This window comes from Onychostoma macrolepis, chromosome 14 (genome assembly GCF_012432095.1).
Source record: "Onychostoma macrolepis isolate SWU-2019 chromosome 14, ASM1243209v1, whole genome shotgun sequence".
NCBI classification, from domain to species: domain Eukaryota; kingdom Metazoa; phylum Chordata; class Actinopteri; order Cypriniformes; family Cyprinidae; genus Onychostoma; species Onychostoma macrolepis.
The window spans coordinates 5,020,045-5,037,137 of record NC_081168.1 but is presented as its reverse complement, the minus strand read 5'-3'; the positions used below and the strand labels follow the sequence as shown (position 1 = coordinate 5,037,137).

Sequence of the window (17,093 nt, the reverse complement as noted above, 5' to 3'; positions counted from 1 at the left end):
ATAAGTAAATAAAGAGTAAAATTAGAATAAGTTACTGACACATTTCTTGTATTATCTTCTCAAAATTCAAATTATGGTGACTCAAATAACATTTTTCTTTCTAAAGCTACATTTTGTAATGTCTATTTGATGCTTTTTCTCATTTAACACAATGATTTTTTAGGGGTGATTTCTCAGCCAAAATCTGATGTGCAATAAATTACATGAATTAACAGCTCTAATATCCATCCATCCATCATTCATTATACAATTTATATCATCGTTTTATCATTATACATTATAAAACAACTACTAAACACTTGAATTTTGAATGTTTATTAAGAACAAAAAACTGAAATTTCCCCTTTAAAAAAAAAAAAAAAAAACTGAGAAAAACGTAGTTCCACCTTGACACACTGAACTTCATTAACCCCGAGAACAAAACCAAATCACAAAAGCAGAAGTTAAAACTAGACAAAGCATTGCAAACATGTTAATTAAAATAAGTAAAAAAAAAAAAAAACCCCAAAATGTGCAGTCCAGTGGTTTATAAAGTAAACTCATGTAAACAATATTTACAACTTCCACCAATCATTTAAAAACAATTCAATGAGATTTCTCATTAGTTAAAAAGAAATGTGCTCATTATGATTGAACATTTGTCATTCTAAAAAGTTAAAAGAAAAGCTTAAGTAAAAGTCGTACAGAATAATAAAATGCTACTTTTCTTTTACTTCTTGGAGGAATGCAATGAGAAGCTGATTTTGAGGCATCCCAGTTCTTTCTCAGAGCTTCCCAAAATGCCCTGTACTCTGTAGTTGCCATTGGTCAGCCAGCCAGGCAGTTCAATGTCTGGTATAACGATGTCAGACAATGGCAAAGCATAATCACCCTGTAAAAATTATATGATAAATGTTATGACTCTGAAAATGCAAGATGGATTTTTTTTGGTCACAATAAGAAGACATTATTAACACAAACACTTGCATGTTGAGTAAAATCTCATGAATCGGGACACACTCACAGCTTTGAACGGGCAGTGGCAGGGCAGGCCGTATGTGTGCAGAGGCTCAGGACAGTCCTGTCCCGGAGGGATGAGTTGATTGAGCAGGTCACAGGCATTAGGATAATGACAACTTCCTATTTCATCCAGACACGGTATTTTCACCCATAAACCTGCTATTTCTCTTTCCAACGTCACGTTCACCTGAAACAAATAACATGGTGCGAACATGGAATTAAGTTTTTAAAACAATGCCTTATGGAGGCACAAATTATAAAATCTGACAATCACGGAGGTTTAGTGATAGTCACAAGACAGCCAACCAAAGATTCAGGCATAAAAACATTTATTTCACCTGCATGAACTAGAATGGCCAGAAACCTCTGAACTCCATTCCAAAGCATCTTTTTGTTAAATGTCATTTGCATTACAGTAGCATCAGAAATTATAGTGAAAATGAAGCCAAGATGCTACTATCAATTATTTTTTCATTAAAAAAAAAAAATAATAATAATAATATTAGTAGTATGTGTGTGTATGCGTGCATGTATACATGCATACATATATTATATGCACACATAGTCTGGTTTGCTATCCTTGTGGGGACTCTCCATAGGCGTAATGCTTTTTCTACTGTACAGACCGTATTCTATCGCCCTACACCAACCCTACACCTAACCCTACCCCTTACAGGAAACTTTCTGCATTTATAGATTTTCAAAAACAACAACTTAATTCTGTGTGATTTAATAGCTTGTTTACCCATGGGGACCTCAATTTAGGTCCCCACCGTGACACGAGTCCCCATGAGTCTGTGTGTATTCAGGTTTAAGTCCCCAGCTGAATAGAAAAACAGGTACACACACATATATTTCCTGATTTGTGACCCTGGACCACAAAACCAGTCATAAGTGTAAATTTTTCAAAATTGAGATTTATACATCATCTGAAAGCTGAATAAATAAGTTTTCCATTGATGTATGGTTTGTTAGGATCTGACAATACAACTAATCTGGAATCTGAGGGTGCAAAAAAAAAAAAAATCTAAATACTGAGAAAAATCGCCTTTAAAGTTGTCCAAATTAAGTTCTTAGCAACGCATATTACTAATCAAAAATCAAGTTAATATATTTACGGTAGGAAATTTACAAACCATCTTCATGGAACATAATCTTTAATTAATATCCTACTGATTTTTGGCATAAGAGAAAAATGGATAATTTTGACCCATACAATGTATTTTTGGCTATTGCTACAAATATACCCCAGCGACTTAAGACTGGTTTGTGGTCCAGGGTCACATTTATTGATCTATCTGTAGAATCAAAAGTAAAATCTGGGTGTTTTCAACCTTAAACAGAGCCTAATTTTGTTTTAGCATGCATCTCATAGAATTTCTTTTTTTTTTTTGTAAATTAAATTATTTAATTAATAAATAATAAACGAGTAAATAAGTGACAAGCACAGTACAATAGAGTTCCTCTTTCTACAAAAAAAAAAAAAAAAAAAAGAGGAATTGTGACTTCCTAAAAAGAAGTAGTAGTCACGGCCAAACTTTTGGCATCTCTGAAAAGCTTCACCTGGATATTTGCTTTTAGAGATATTAACAAAAAACATGTGTCCCAGATTAAAATCAAAACGGGTGCAGGCTTTCTAGATTTGTGATATATTTCTGTATTATCTTACAGAGAGAGGAGATGTCAGCGCGACTTCTGTTGAGCCGGACGCCGCAGCGGTCAGCTGTCCTGGGATGGAAATGGGATCTGGAGAAATACTGAGACTCTTCATCTTTGCAGGATCATCTTGTGCACCGCAGTTTTGCCAAGAAAAGCCCCACACCTATTCGATGAGAATAATGCACATATTACAATTTCAATTGAGAGATATATATATAGCCTATACACAGTCCGAGCACCTACCTTAGTGACTTTAGAGATTCTCCTGCCGAGCAACTGACTCGAGCCTTCCAGCAAAAAACAGTTTACAGCGAAGAGAGCAATAAATACGGAAACGCAGCTTTTCATTTTGCACGGTTAATAGTCAAAAAACATCAAGTGTAACTTGAAATTTTGCTTAACTAGAGAGCTTCACAAAAGCGCAAGCGAACATGCCCAACACGCTGTGATTTAACAGCACCTGACACAACAACAGGACTATAAAAGGCGTTGAAGACTACTCACTTCCCACCAGGAGCTATCAGAACCTGTCATGTGAGAGTGTTGTGGCATTTAAATACTTTGCCGTAATTCTTTCCGCATTGTAGTTTGCCAGCACTGCGATATACAGTGTTACAGCGTCCTCTGAAGGCAGGAGGAATAACATCAGGCCAGTAACAAATGACAACTAAACACCAAAACGACAACTTTCACAGAAAAGGATATTTTAAAATTAACTATAAAATTACCATGCCATGTTTTTTTTGTTTTTTGTTTTGGACACGGTCAGATGTTTAATAAATCATTTAATAAATCAGGTAACATCAAAACAAACCTTCATGCTGAAAGACCTCTTTCCATATCACCTGCTATGAGTTCAGCAACAAGGCTCTGGTGAGTTTATAATCTCATTTGTTGTATTTATCATCGTTTGTTTGGTTTTATGTAGCCTATAACTTACATCACAAGTAACTGTTTATATATGTGACCCTGGATGACAAAACCAGTCTGAAGTGTCAATTTTTCGAAATTGAGATTTATACATCATCTGAAAGCTGAGTAAATAGCTTTCCATTGATGTATGGTTTGTTAGGATCGGACAATATTTGGCTGAGATACAACTATTTGAAAATCTGGAATCTGAGGGTGCAAAAAAATCGAAATATTGAGAAAAACGCCTTTAAAGTTGTTCAAATGAAGTGCTTAGCAATGCATATTACTAATAAAAAATTAAGTTTTGAGACATTTACGGTAAGAAATTTACAAAATATCTTCATGGAACATGATCTTTACTTAATATCCTAATGATTTTTGACTTAAAAGAAAAATGGATAATTTTGACCCATACAATGTATTTTTGGATATTGCTACAAATATGCCCCAGCGACTTAAGACTGGTTTTGTGCTCCAGGGTCACATATGTTTATAGGCTATATTTTCTGTCACATATATGATACATCAGCTCCATAATATTAATTGTAAAGAAATTGTTCTTGATTTTTAAATAGTTTTCCTCACTTTAACATTGAGAAATATTCTGTAGAATCTTTTAAAAAACACTTAAAGACATCTTTTTGGACAAGCTTTTAATTAACAATATGGTTGGCTGTTATTGAATTTTGTGGAATTTGTACAGCTGGTACTTCATTTGTTTTGGTTTTATTTTTCTTACTTTAAAGCACTTTGTGTCTCCTTGTCTGTGAAAGGTGTTATATAAATAAATGTTACTTACTTACTTACTTTATGTAGGTCCTGTTAGTTAGTTGCCTATATATAGCAGTAGTACCAGAAAAGCAAAATGTCTTCTGCGTTCAATATATGTGTTTATCTGATGGCATTAACTCATGCATGCTTGAGTTGCAGTTTTGAATCTTATCACACAGATTTTTACCAACTTATCACACAAAAATGTGCATGGAATGGTGTTCTTTAAACAGATGGAAAGACCTTTGTAGACATACTGAAAACCTTTTTTCTGATCTGATCCTTTGCACAGATCTCTTCACACAGAAGTGTTAGTAGAAAAAACATGACGTGTTGTGGTTATAGTGTCAAAGTTACCGTCAGCTTCTAGATGGCCTTGTTCTAAATACGGTCTACCACACACACACTCTTCGCTTCTTGTGTGATAGTCTCTACCCATCTGTTAACCTTTTAACTTAAGAAGTTATACATTCACTTTATGAATGCATTTTCGGTTGCTGAAATCTGAATTATACTCTGAATTCTAACATTAAACAAAAGCCAAAAAAACAAAAAAAAGGTTGAAACTCTAGAATCCATAGAAAAACAGAAAACTGAAAAAGTAATGGTAATTTTCTCTTTTGGTTAAGTACATTGTACATTCAACCTACAATACAATGCATAATTCAAAATATGAGAAAAGACACCTGTGAAAAATCAATATGTAAAAGTTACATTGTGCTTTATTTTTATTGACTTAGAGTGCATGTACAAACTAATGGCTTTGTTCTCAAAAATTTGACAGGAGACAGCAATTTTTTTATTATTTTTTGCAAATATTTTCAGAATTCTATTTTTATTTGTCTGATGTTGCTTATTGTGTTTAATTTAATTTTAATTTAATTTAATTTAATTTAATTTAATTTAATTTAATTTAATTTAATTTAATTTAATTTAATTTAATTTAATTTAATTTAATTTAATTTACATGTTCAAAGTTGTCGGTGATTGGTTTTGAAAGGAATGATTGATTTGATCAGTGGTCTCTTTCTCCTTTGCCTACAAGGCCACACAGTACCTGATTGTCCTTTGTCTTGTATGTTGATTGCCATTTAAATAACAGTCTTTTATTTTTGAAGAAATGCTGAAATTAAATTGACCACAAGATTCATCCCCGTGGCCACAAGATGGAGGTCTTGTATTTGTGTTTAGAGTCATGCTGTGATCTGTGCAAATTTGCTTTGGGTTTGTCAGAAATGTGTAAGTATAAATAAGTCTATACATTTCCTAAACTACGGGGATGTGAATTCAATGCACATAAATTCAATCTGATATAAAGCTATAAATGCACACACATTTTAAAGCTGAATAGTTTTACGGGAGAAATTCCCATGCAGATTGCATCCTACAATCATTTCATGAGAAATACGAGGCTATGTAATTGTCAAAAATGTCAGTATCGTGTTTACTTCTGTTACGAATCACAAAAGAGTGCATTAATCAGGGGTTCAGGTTTTGTTTGATGCAGCGCTTGTATTCACAGGCCATATAATGATACTGTAAGTGTGCATGAGTCACATTTAATCTCCCTGCATGTGCCTGCAGGTAAATGCCAGCCCATATGTGCCAAATAATCACCTAATGTTTCGATCTAAAGGTACGTGCGCACTTCAAACACAGCTTTGTTCATAAAGTTTAACTCCTAAACAGTGCTGGAGAAAATCACAGCTTATCAACTTACTGTACATACTCGCCCAGGGATTTCTCAGTGTGTTCAGAGGTCATGTACTGTACTGAAGCTATATGCATTGTAACTACATAGCAAAATATGTCATGAGGTGTAAAAACAGATTAATGCACATGACCCATGTTGAAGCACGTTACCTCTGAACACACTCATAAATCTTAGGTGAGTATTTAATTTGGTTAGCAGCAAAATAATTATACATTGGCAGTCAAAAGTTTGGAAGAATTATTTTTTTTAATGTTTTGAAAGAAGTGATATGCTCACCAAGGCTGCATTTATTTGATCAGAAATACAGTAAAAACAGTAATATTGTGAAACATTCAGCAAAGCTGAATTTTTAGCATCATTACTCCAGTCTTCAGTGTCACATGGTCTTTCAGAAATCATTCTAATATTTATTATTATTATCAATGTTGAAAACGGTTATGCTGCTTAATATTTTTTACAACCCGAATTCCAGAAATGGTGGGACATTTTTTAAATTTGAATAAAATGAAAACTAAAAGACTTTCAAATCACATGAGCCAATATTTTATTCACAATAGAACATAGAGAACATAACAAATGTTTAAACTGAGAAATTTTACACTTTTATCCACTAAATGAGCTCATTTCAAATTTGATGCCTGCTACAGGTCTCAAAAAAGTTGGCACTGGGGCAACAAAGGCAACAAAATTTTGAAAAGATTCAGCTGGGAGAACATCTAGCATCTTAAGTAATTAAGTTAATTGACGTTAATGTTAATGTAACATGATTAGCTATAAAAGGGATGTCTTAGAGAGGCAGAATCTCTAAAGATGGGCTGAGGCTCTCCAATCTGTGAAAGAGTGCATAAAAAGATTGTGGAATACTTTAAAAACAACGTTCCTCAACAGTGCATAACATCATCAAAAGATTCAGAGAAACTTGAGAAATGTCTGTGCATAAGGGATTAAATTACTTTTTAAAATATATTCAAATAAGAAACAGCTTTTTAAATTGTAATAATATTTCACTGTATTTTTGATCAAATCAATGCATCCTTGGTGAGCCTAAGAGATCTCTTTCAAAAATATCTAAAAAAAATCTTACTTATTCCAAACCTTTGTCCGTCAGTAAGTATTCACTATATATATTTTATATATCTTTATTCTCATATTTAACAACAAGCCTGATTCTTTCAACAACATTCCCTTGTTAAAACAGGTTCTCTAAAGGTTACTCCATAGCAAACAGGTTCGTTTAAACACTAACACGTAGAGCACTTAACCACACACGCTCTTTGATTTTCACTGTATATGGAGATGTATGCTGTGAGATATGGTGTGTATATTCAACAAGAGATAAGCCTCTGTTGCTATGATGATAGAAAGTGGTGTTGGTTGTTGGAATATTTTAATATATGAGATTGCTGCCTATAGATTTTGAGATGAGGATGCACAGTATGTGGTAATACAGACCCGAATGTCTTTTCCAAACAAGCTGAATGACTGGCACACAAGTACATCTTGTATTGTGTTTAAGTGTGCATTCTTTATTCCTGTATTTGTTTTTCTCATCTCATATTGAGATAACTTATGTGGATCAGCTTAACTGTTTGGAAAACATTACATTGGCTCTCTGCAGTTCAGTATTGTATGCCAATGAATATCCTTCATGAAGAATTTGTATAAATGGTCTGTAAATGTGTATAAATTAGCCTTTCATATGACCATAAGTTATATAACTCACTGAAAAGCAAGAGAGGCTTTGAGATTTTTATTACTGATTTTACTAAAAATATTTGTACTTTTTATTTTATTTTTACTAAATCACAATTTTTGTCACCAACTCTTGCATTGCAGATGTATATATACACTGCCAGACAAAAGTAGTAAATAATTGTTTTTTAATGTTTTTGAAAGAAGACTCTTATGCTTACCAAGGCTGCATATATTTGATCAAAAATACAGTACAAATAACAATAATATTGTGAAATATTATTACAATTTAAAAAAAATCACAATGTAATTTATTCCTGCGATCAAAGCTGAATTTTCAGCAACATTACTCCAGTCTTCAGTGTCACATGATCCTTCAGAAATCATATTATCAATGTTGAAAACAGTTTTGCTACTTAATGTTTTTGGAAACTGTGATACACTACCATTCAACAGTTTGGGGCAACTAATATTTAAAAAAAAAAAAAGAAATTAATACTTTGATTCAGCAAGCACACATTAAATTGATTTGGTTACAAAAAAAGTTAATTAATAAATATTTAAGTAAATATTGTTCACATAACTATTAAAAGAATCCTTGTAAAAAAAATGTTTCTACAAAAATATTAAGCTGCAAAATCTGTTTTCAACATAGTAATAAGAACCATTATTAATAATTGAGCACCAATATTATTGATAGTAATCAAGCAGCAAATCAGCATATTAGAAACATTTCTGAAGGATTATGTAACACTGAAGACTGGAGTAATGATGCTGAAAATTCAGCTTTGCATCACAGGAATAATCAAATATAAATGTTATTTTAAATTATAATAATATTTCACAATTTGCATAAGAGCATAAAAGTCTTAATTATTCCGAACATTTGGCTTCTATTGTATACTGTGCACATATATATTATGTCTGTGTTATTAAGTACCATGCAATTCAAACAACAAATTTTTATAAACTATATACTGTATACACACGCATTTCAGTATGTTTAAAACAAGTAAAGCCCAAGATAAACTCCATTAAATCTGTTATGTACATCTTGCACCATTGTTCATCTGTAGATGGTTTAATACACTCAAACGCAGCTGAGTGAAACGAATAGCCAGCATCTCTCTCTACGTCAGGCAAACAATTCACGCGTCTCCCAGGGTGATAATGTTACCCCATAACTTGCACAGATGCACGCTGTAGGTACAGGAATGAATGAGGGTTTCACTCAGCCTTGCGTTCTGCTGGTGAATTCATGCATGACAATACTTTAATAACATAATACGCCAGGTTCCCTGACAAGTTCACTCGCCAGTGTTTCTTTAAAATATCATAGCTGCGGGGATGTGCAGGCGCCTTCAGCGTTACAGTACACTTGCTTAAATAATACACCAAGGGTTTTTGCCATTTCGGTTGAGAACAGATTTCTACAGATGACAATAAATCACAATCCAAGAATCTCTGCGCAAGTAAAACGTGTTGACAGTCCTGCGCTGCAGCTTTCTGGAGGCTTGTGAAATATAGCTGACATTTCTAAATGCCAATAGTCAGTATCATCATACATAAATACAACATACTCATAAGAAAAAGGCCACATTATTTTTCTAGGATTTTCTCATGTGTTTTTCCTGCTTTGGAATATTTTTTTACAACCCAGTTTTGTAGCACAATGTAGATAAATGACCATGGATGCTAAACCTGACTGCAGAAACATCACTCTGACTATCTGGAGATTTGCTTTAGTCACTACTCCATTCATTCATTCATTCATTCATATGTATATGCATGCATGCATACATGCATACATATTTAAATTTTTATTATAACCAGCACGTTCTCTGAATAACTGCATATGTTGACCAATCATTATTTGAGAGCATGTTACAATTTTTAAAAACCTTTTTATGATTCTGTGATGAATAGAACGTTCAAAATAACAGCATTTATTTTAAATAGAAATATTTTGTAACATTATAAATATATTTACTGTCACTTTTGATTGAATTAAATGGTTCCTTGATGAATAGAACTATTAATTTTAGAAAATAAAAATGTGAAATTTTGAATGGTAGTCTATTTTATATTATAGTTTTTACACTACTGTGTCAAGGAAAGTGTTTGTCTAGAATGCTACAGCATAAATATTCCTTACACATGTCTAAGTTTGGTTTTGTTAACATAAAGTTGCAGTAGCAGCAGTAACGTACTAATACCTCAAGGTTACTAAAAGTTATATTGGTGGCTTTTTTTTTTTTTTTTTACATGGCATTAAAACTAGTATTTCAACTGAACCAAGTTCTTATCTGCAGTGGTGCAGTTGATTTGAGTCAGTTATTTCTGTTGATGTTTTGGGTTCGATTCAAACGCTCCAAGGGTGGCATGATCGACAACGAACCCTGTGAAAGCTCAGACTTTGCCAGTTCTAAGCTGCGCCTGAAGCATAGTTGAGCAACTGCACTGAATGCATTTGCCTGCACAAGCAAACTTGCTGAGACAAAGCCTGAGAGAGAAACTGATACTATGATAGAGGAACACGCTCTAGCTGAATAATAGACTGGGTGAAAGGTTGCGTAGAATATGATCCATCCAAAAAGAGGAAATCTTTGCTGTAGTCTGTTTTAACATTCCACATAACCTGCCCATTCCTCAGTTCTCATAATGCAGCTTTGTCATTTGCTGCTTAACAATGCATGTCCATAACAGCTGTTATTCAGTATGGAAACTCAATGGGATAGTAAAGCCTAGTTATCTCGTCCTTCATTTGTTCTTCTTTATCCTACCTTGAAATATACAGTACATTCGATCGTTTCCAGAATTGCAGGACTTTAATTTTAAAAGCAATGTATTTCCATCAAACATTCATGAGCATCTTGCTCGGGGTCCATGTTTCTCCTCTCTAGATAATTCTCAATATTTACCGGCAGACCTTTGACCTGTGTGTTGTGTGAGTGGGAGTGTAGATCATGGCCAAGGCTTTCCTCCAAAGACATCTGCATGCTCCCTTGTCTCCTTGTGTTACACAATGTAATCTTTTTTTTGCTTCTACTGGTGCGAACATCAACTTCTTCATCAAAAAGGTCTTTGTTCCAAATGAGAACAACACAACCATTCAATCTTATCTGAACGCTGCTTCTCGCTCTGACTATCTGCAGCTGAACTATGTTGTCACAACAAGAGGAACTCAAGTCCTTGACAAAGCCCTTGTCTGAGCACTTAGAAATACAGTACTTTCATCAGGCTTAAAAGGAGCAGGAGCGCTGCCGTATTTTATGCATTAAGGATGGCTGAGAGGACAGTGGAATTTAAATGCCATAAAAATGAAAAAGAAGTTTTGGAGATCATCAGTCATTCAGTACAATACTGATGGCCGGAGATATAGGGGCTTATGAACAGATAAATGACTTAATTAATTATAAATGGACATAAACCTCCACAAGAGGATGTCATCATAGATCTACAATGCAAATCTGTGAAATCAAGCAAATCCGTATGCTGGTTAAACCGGTTTTTTCAGCTTATTCCACAAATCCAGGAAAGGTACTTAACTGTAAATATTATATTGTACATATTACTTTGCTTTACTATCACTTTTTACATTTAATAGACAGAATTTTGAAATGCTTAACTCTGATTGGTCATTTGCAGCATTTTGTGGCCTATTCATGTGTTATGATGATAAGATGTGTTTGTATTTAATTGTAGTAGTAAAAAGTAGAGCCATTCAATAAGCATGAGAAAATAGACTCAGAGGGTCATTATTGCAAAATAAATTATTTTATGATGATAAATGTCCCGTCTGCTTCACATCTGGGTCATGATCATCCTGTCTGGTTTATTTTGCAATTATGTATATTTCATGTATGTGTTTGAAAAATAATATTTGATTTCTTCTGTTTTTGTGTATATAGTTCTAAATCTTTCAACACAATACAGCATAAAAGGCAGTCTGAGTAAACAAAAATTGTAACAAAAATACAATTTTTTGAAGAAATCACTCATGGAAAAAACTAATTGACCCCTTGAACTTAAATTTCGATAGTTCACTTTAGACATTCTACTAACTATAAGTAACTTTGTAACTACATGTCAACTAATTCTCATTAATTTGCAACTCCATGTCTACTAACTCTCAGTAGGGTAGGTTTAGGGTTAGTAGAATAAGTTGACATGTACTTGCAAAGTTCCTCATAGTCAGTATGTTGTATGTTGTGGACCCATCAAAATAAAGTGTTAGAAGATATTAAGCAGACCTGTAAAAAATCCAACTTACATTTTGTATTACAAACTCAGTTTTTAAAGTTTATTCAACTATTTAACATTAAAAAAGTTGCGATAACACAGAAAAGTAAGTAAAATAGAAATTTAGACCAATTTGTTTGCCCAAATTAATATTTAAAGTTGGCTCAACTAACAATTTTAAGTTTGTTATTAGTATTGCCCACAAAGGCTGATGAACACACTGTAAAAAAAAAAAGAAAAAGTTGAGCGAACTTAAAAAAATTTTTTTTTACCAGCTTCAGCCGATTTTTGAGTTTGCTCAACTTATTTTTGTGGGAGATTCTCAAATTTTTGTTGTATAAACTTAAAACGACAGGTTGAGAAAACTCAAAAATCTGCTGAAGCTGGTTGCCTTAAAATTTTAAGTTGGCTCAACTTTTTTTTTTTACAGTGCATGCGCAGTTCGATCACCTTTTACATACAACGCCATTTTCATTTCTCCCACTTCATTTTCGAGTTTATTCCGTCATTGTGATCGCTCCGGTAAGTGTCGTTCTATGTGTATCAATTCACGATATGATTTAAATGAAATTTGTTCACAATATGCGCTTCTGTGCAACATAGGTGGCGGACGGCGCCAATTTTTTTTCTGACTGACAGTGTAATCATTCCGGTACGTGCTGTTCTATATATAATATTTATGCATAAGACTTGAATTATGTTTGTTTAAAATATGTGCTTTTGTACACTGTATTTCCTTTCGTTTTAGAGTTGCCTCAAGATATACAAATTTGAACACCCTGCTCAGAAGGTCCTTTTGAAACATTACCGATTGCGCCACTACCAGGAAAGAAACCGCCAACTACCAACCGCCAACTACCCTGCCTCTACACCGATAGCATCTGCTCCTTTAAAACCACTGGAGCATTGCAGTCTCACCTTTCAAGATCACACAAGCGCTTATCTTCACGTGAGAGTCACTTAGCATTTAATTTCGAATTGTGTGACTTAAAACGCCTGATTATTTCAAACATATCAGGAGCCATTTAAAAAATCATGAAACAGTAAGGTGCCCTTTTAGCCAGTGTGATTTTAAAACAAATCTTATTTCATCATTCAGTGGTCACAGAAGTCAGAAACATCGCAGCTTTTCCATTACAGACTTTAGAGCAAATATCGTTATTCAAAATGCAGAACCAAAAGACAGTGAGCCACAAACTGGCCAGTTGTTTCCTGGAAACAGCCATCCTCATGAAACTGACCGGTACCTTCTTGAAGGGGAAAGTAGTTCTATGCCTTATCTTGATGAGGCAACAGAATCTGAGTTAGAATCGGTGGATTATCTAACACTTGAAAGGAAATTGGCCTCTTTGTTGCTACGCATGCAAACCGTGATATCTAAATAATTATAATATCTAAATATTTAAATAATAAAGTTGACGGTTGACAGTTTTTCACAGGAATGACATATACCATCATAGCGCCCAGCCCCATTTCCCACTAACATAAAACAGCAAAAAAATTTAATAACTGAATTAAAAAATTTTTTGGGTGAAAATACTAATGTTCTTAAAAGGATAGTTCACCGAAAATTTTAAATTTGTTGTTCATTTACTCGCCATCAGGATATCCAAGATGTAGGGGATTATTTTGTTCAGTACAACTGTGAAGAAGAGTCATATAATGGCAGTCAGTGCATGGGTGCCATATGTTTGAGAGTCAAAAAAACTAAACTAAATTAATACCTGTTCTTATGAAGTGAAATGATCACTCTGCAAGAAACCCGAATATTTATTTTTTATTTTTTTATTATTATTTATAAAATATTTTTACCTTAAATTCACAACCTGCAGAGTTCAGAGCACAATTGTTTGTTCAAGAAAATGCAGAGGTAAGCAATGTAGCCAATCACAGACATGGATGTTGATATATGTGACCCTGGATGACAAAACCAGTCTTAAGTGTCAATTTTTCGAAATTGAGGATCGGACCATATTTGCCCGAGATACAACTATTTGAAAATCTGGAATCTGAGGATGCAAAAAAATCTAAATATTGAGAAAATCACCTTTAAAGTTGTCTAAATGAAGTTCTTAGCATTACATATTTTCTAATTAAAAATTAAGTTTTGATACATTTACGGTAAGAAATGTACAAAATATCTTCATGGAACATGATCTTTACTTAACATCCTAATGATTTTTGGCATAAAAGAAAAATTGATAATTTTGACCCATACAATGTATTTTTGGCTATTGCTACAAATATACCCCAGCGATTTAAGACTGGTTTTGTGGTCCATATGGATAATCAAAAAATGCATCTGATTGGCCATTCGCATTCCAGAATCAAAAACTGTCTATGATTGGCTACATTTCTCACCGCTGCATTTTGTGTGGAGCGCTATGCTCTGAACTCTTTGCCCAGGCTGTGAATTTGAGGTAAGAATGTTGTAAATAATGTACAGTTTCTTGCATAGACCAATCATTTAGCTTCATAAGACTTAAACATATTGTCATGAGCAACGGGTGTTAGTTTTGTTTCATCTACATATGTTTTGTTTTTTTGTTATATTACATTTAACTGTCCTATTTTGTTTCTGTAGGACACCGATCCTGAGGAGACCGGCACCAAGGGACTCAAAGTTGGTGTCCTCACTATTGTCAAAGATGATGTGGCAACAGTAAATTCCAATCCCACAATAAGGACCATGGCTGTGGTGGTGGAAGAGCAAACTGTACTTGATGAGGTTGAGGACCTCCCCAATGCATTTGCTTTATTTTTTGGTTTGATTTATGCACTTAACATCGAGTACCCCAAACAAGTTATTCAGAAGCTATTCATGCAGCTTGGTTCTCAGTGTTCTCCAAAAGTGCTGAACTTGAAGAACAAGTTTCTAAGTTTTGATGTTTAAATTGGACAACTGTTAAAAGGCAGTTGCTTCTTGTGTCTTTTGGACAACAAGTGTTCAAACTGCCTCTTTGTGAACACTGAACTGCAGTGGTTAAAATGCTTTGTCCTAAAAGCGAGTCTGAAGTAAAGGGGTTTTCCATTTGTTCTATCTAGTTATATTTTGTGTTAAATTGCTACACAAGAAGTAGTATTTGATGCTGCTGTTTTTAGACTGAATTTTTATACCTGCAGTTTTATATTTAACAAGGAAACACATTTCATCTACTTGTACTCTGTACAAAAATTGTATTTTGTAGTAAATTTGTTTAGACTTGAACTTTAACCATTACTGTTAAATACAACAGTTGTTTATACAATATTTGGACTTGTATCTTTAAAGATTGTATCATCCAACAGATGTAGATCAATTTGTCCAAACTGCACTTTTAGTGCCATTGCAATGAATTCTTGTGAAAGATATGAAAGAAGAAATTTTTGACTGGACCTGTTTTTGGAATTGAATTTTGTATTAGGTTTTACTTGAAGCTTTCCCCATTGAATCAATTATATAGAAGTTTTTACTTTTGCAAATCAAAGCTGACAAATAAGCTCTTAACTTGAACAGGCATTTTTTCTGAGATGTTTTAATGAAATGAGTTGATTTGGTTTGTGATTTAAATTTGCTGTTCTACAAAGAAATCATATTGATGCGATAAAAAGGTTGTGGTTCTGTCCGTTTAAAGAGAGTTTTTTTTAGGACCAATGTCGTTGTACTGAGTAGCATTTAATAAATTCATTCACTCATATTGGATTGACAGTTCTGTGCTGGACTTAAAACTCAGACTGAGTAAAATCTAAAGTCCTGAAGCTGCACTGTAAAAAATCAAAACCTTCTGAAGCTGGTTGCCTTAAACTTTTAAGTTTTCTCAACTTTCGATTTTTTTACAGCGACTTAAACTATCCGGTTTTGTAAACTTCTAAGTCACTTTTATTTATATAGCGCTTTTAACAATACAGATTGTGTCAAAGCACTTAACAGTATAAAATTGGAGGATAGAGTGTCAGTAATGTACAAGATTAAACACTCAATTTTCAGTTAAAGGCATTACATTATTGAATTCAGAGATGTCGTTGTCTAGCTCAGTTTAGTTTAAATACACTGTAAAAGAAAAAAAAAGTTGAGCCAACTTAAAATTTTAAGGCAACCAGCTTCAGCAGATTTTTGAGTTTTCTCAACTTGTCGTTTTAAGTTTATACAACAAAAAATTTGAGAATCTCCCACAAAAATATCTCCCATAAAAATCTGCTGAAGCTGGTAAAAAATGTTTTAAGTTCGCTCAACTTTGCAATCAAATCGACGATAATCGCTAGAAATTAAGTGTCCCCACTTAAACTTAAATTTCTAAATTATAAAAACAGACCTTAGTTTTAGTAGTCATGTCAAAGCAGTAACTAAATCAGCATACTATCATCTCAAAAACATTGCAAGAATTAGATGTTTTGTTTCCAGTCAAGACTTGGAGAAACTGGTTCATGCCTTTATCACCAGCAGGGTGGATTATTGTAATGGTCTCCTCACCGGCCTTCCAAAGAAGACCATTAGACAGCTGCAGCTCATCCAGAACACTGCTGCCAGGATTCTGACTAGAACCAGAAAATTTGAGCATATTACACCAGTCCTCAGGTCCTTACACTGGCTTCCAGTTACATTTAGGACTGATTTTAAAGTACTTTTACTCGTTTATAAATCACTCAATGGCCTAGGACCTAAATACATTGCAGATATGCTCACTGAATATAAACCTAACAGACCACTCAGATCATTAGGATCGAGTCAGTTAGAAATACCAAGGGTTCACACAAAACAAGGGGAGTCTGCTTTTAGCTATTATGCCGCCCGCAGTTGGAACCAGCTTCCAGAAGAGATCAGATGTGCTAAAACATTAGCCACATTTAAATCCAGACTCAAAACTCATCTGTTTAGCTGTGCATTTGTTGAATGAGCACTGTGCTACGTCCGAACTGATTGCACTATATATAATCATTTTCTATTCTTAAATGTTTTTAATTCTTTTAAAATCAATTTTTAAATCACTTTGTTTTTATTGTTGTGATTTTTATTATTTTTAATCTCTTATTATTTTTAATGACTATTTCACTTCCTTTTATGTAAAGCACTTTGAATTACCATTGTGTATGAAATGTGCTATATAAATAAACTTGCCTTGCCTTG

At 33.6% G+C, this 17,093-nt stretch overlaps 2 protein-coding genes across 2 annotated transcripts; one reads left to right on the top strand and one right to left on the bottom strand.

The window, feature by feature from the left end:
• On the bottom strand, window positions 1–3,187 carry LOC131552872 (ganglioside GM2 activator-like). Its single transcript, XM_058797028.1, has 4 exons — window positions 2,902–3,187; window positions 2,669–2,821; window positions 1,004–1,186; window positions 1–871 (listed from the first exon to the last, which is right to left on the bottom strand). The coding sequence occupies exons 1-4, from the start codon at window positions 3,004–3,006 to the stop codon at window positions 710–712; spliced, it is 603 nt and encodes a 200-aa protein (XP_058653011.1). The 5' UTR covers window positions 3,007–3,187; the 3' UTR covers window positions 1–709.
• A 233-nt stretch (window positions 3,188–3,420) lies between these two features.
• On the top strand, window positions 3,421–17,093 carry LOC131552871 (uncharacterized). The gene is made up of 4 exons (XM_058797026.1): window positions 3,421–3,531; window positions 12,593–12,641; window positions 12,738–12,938; window positions 14,574–17,093. Exons 1-4 carry the CDS (start codon window positions 3,428–3,430, stop codon window positions 14,880–14,882), a joined length of 663 nt encoding a protein of 220 aa, XP_058653009.1. The 5' UTR covers window positions 3,421–3,427; the 3' UTR covers window positions 14,883–17,093.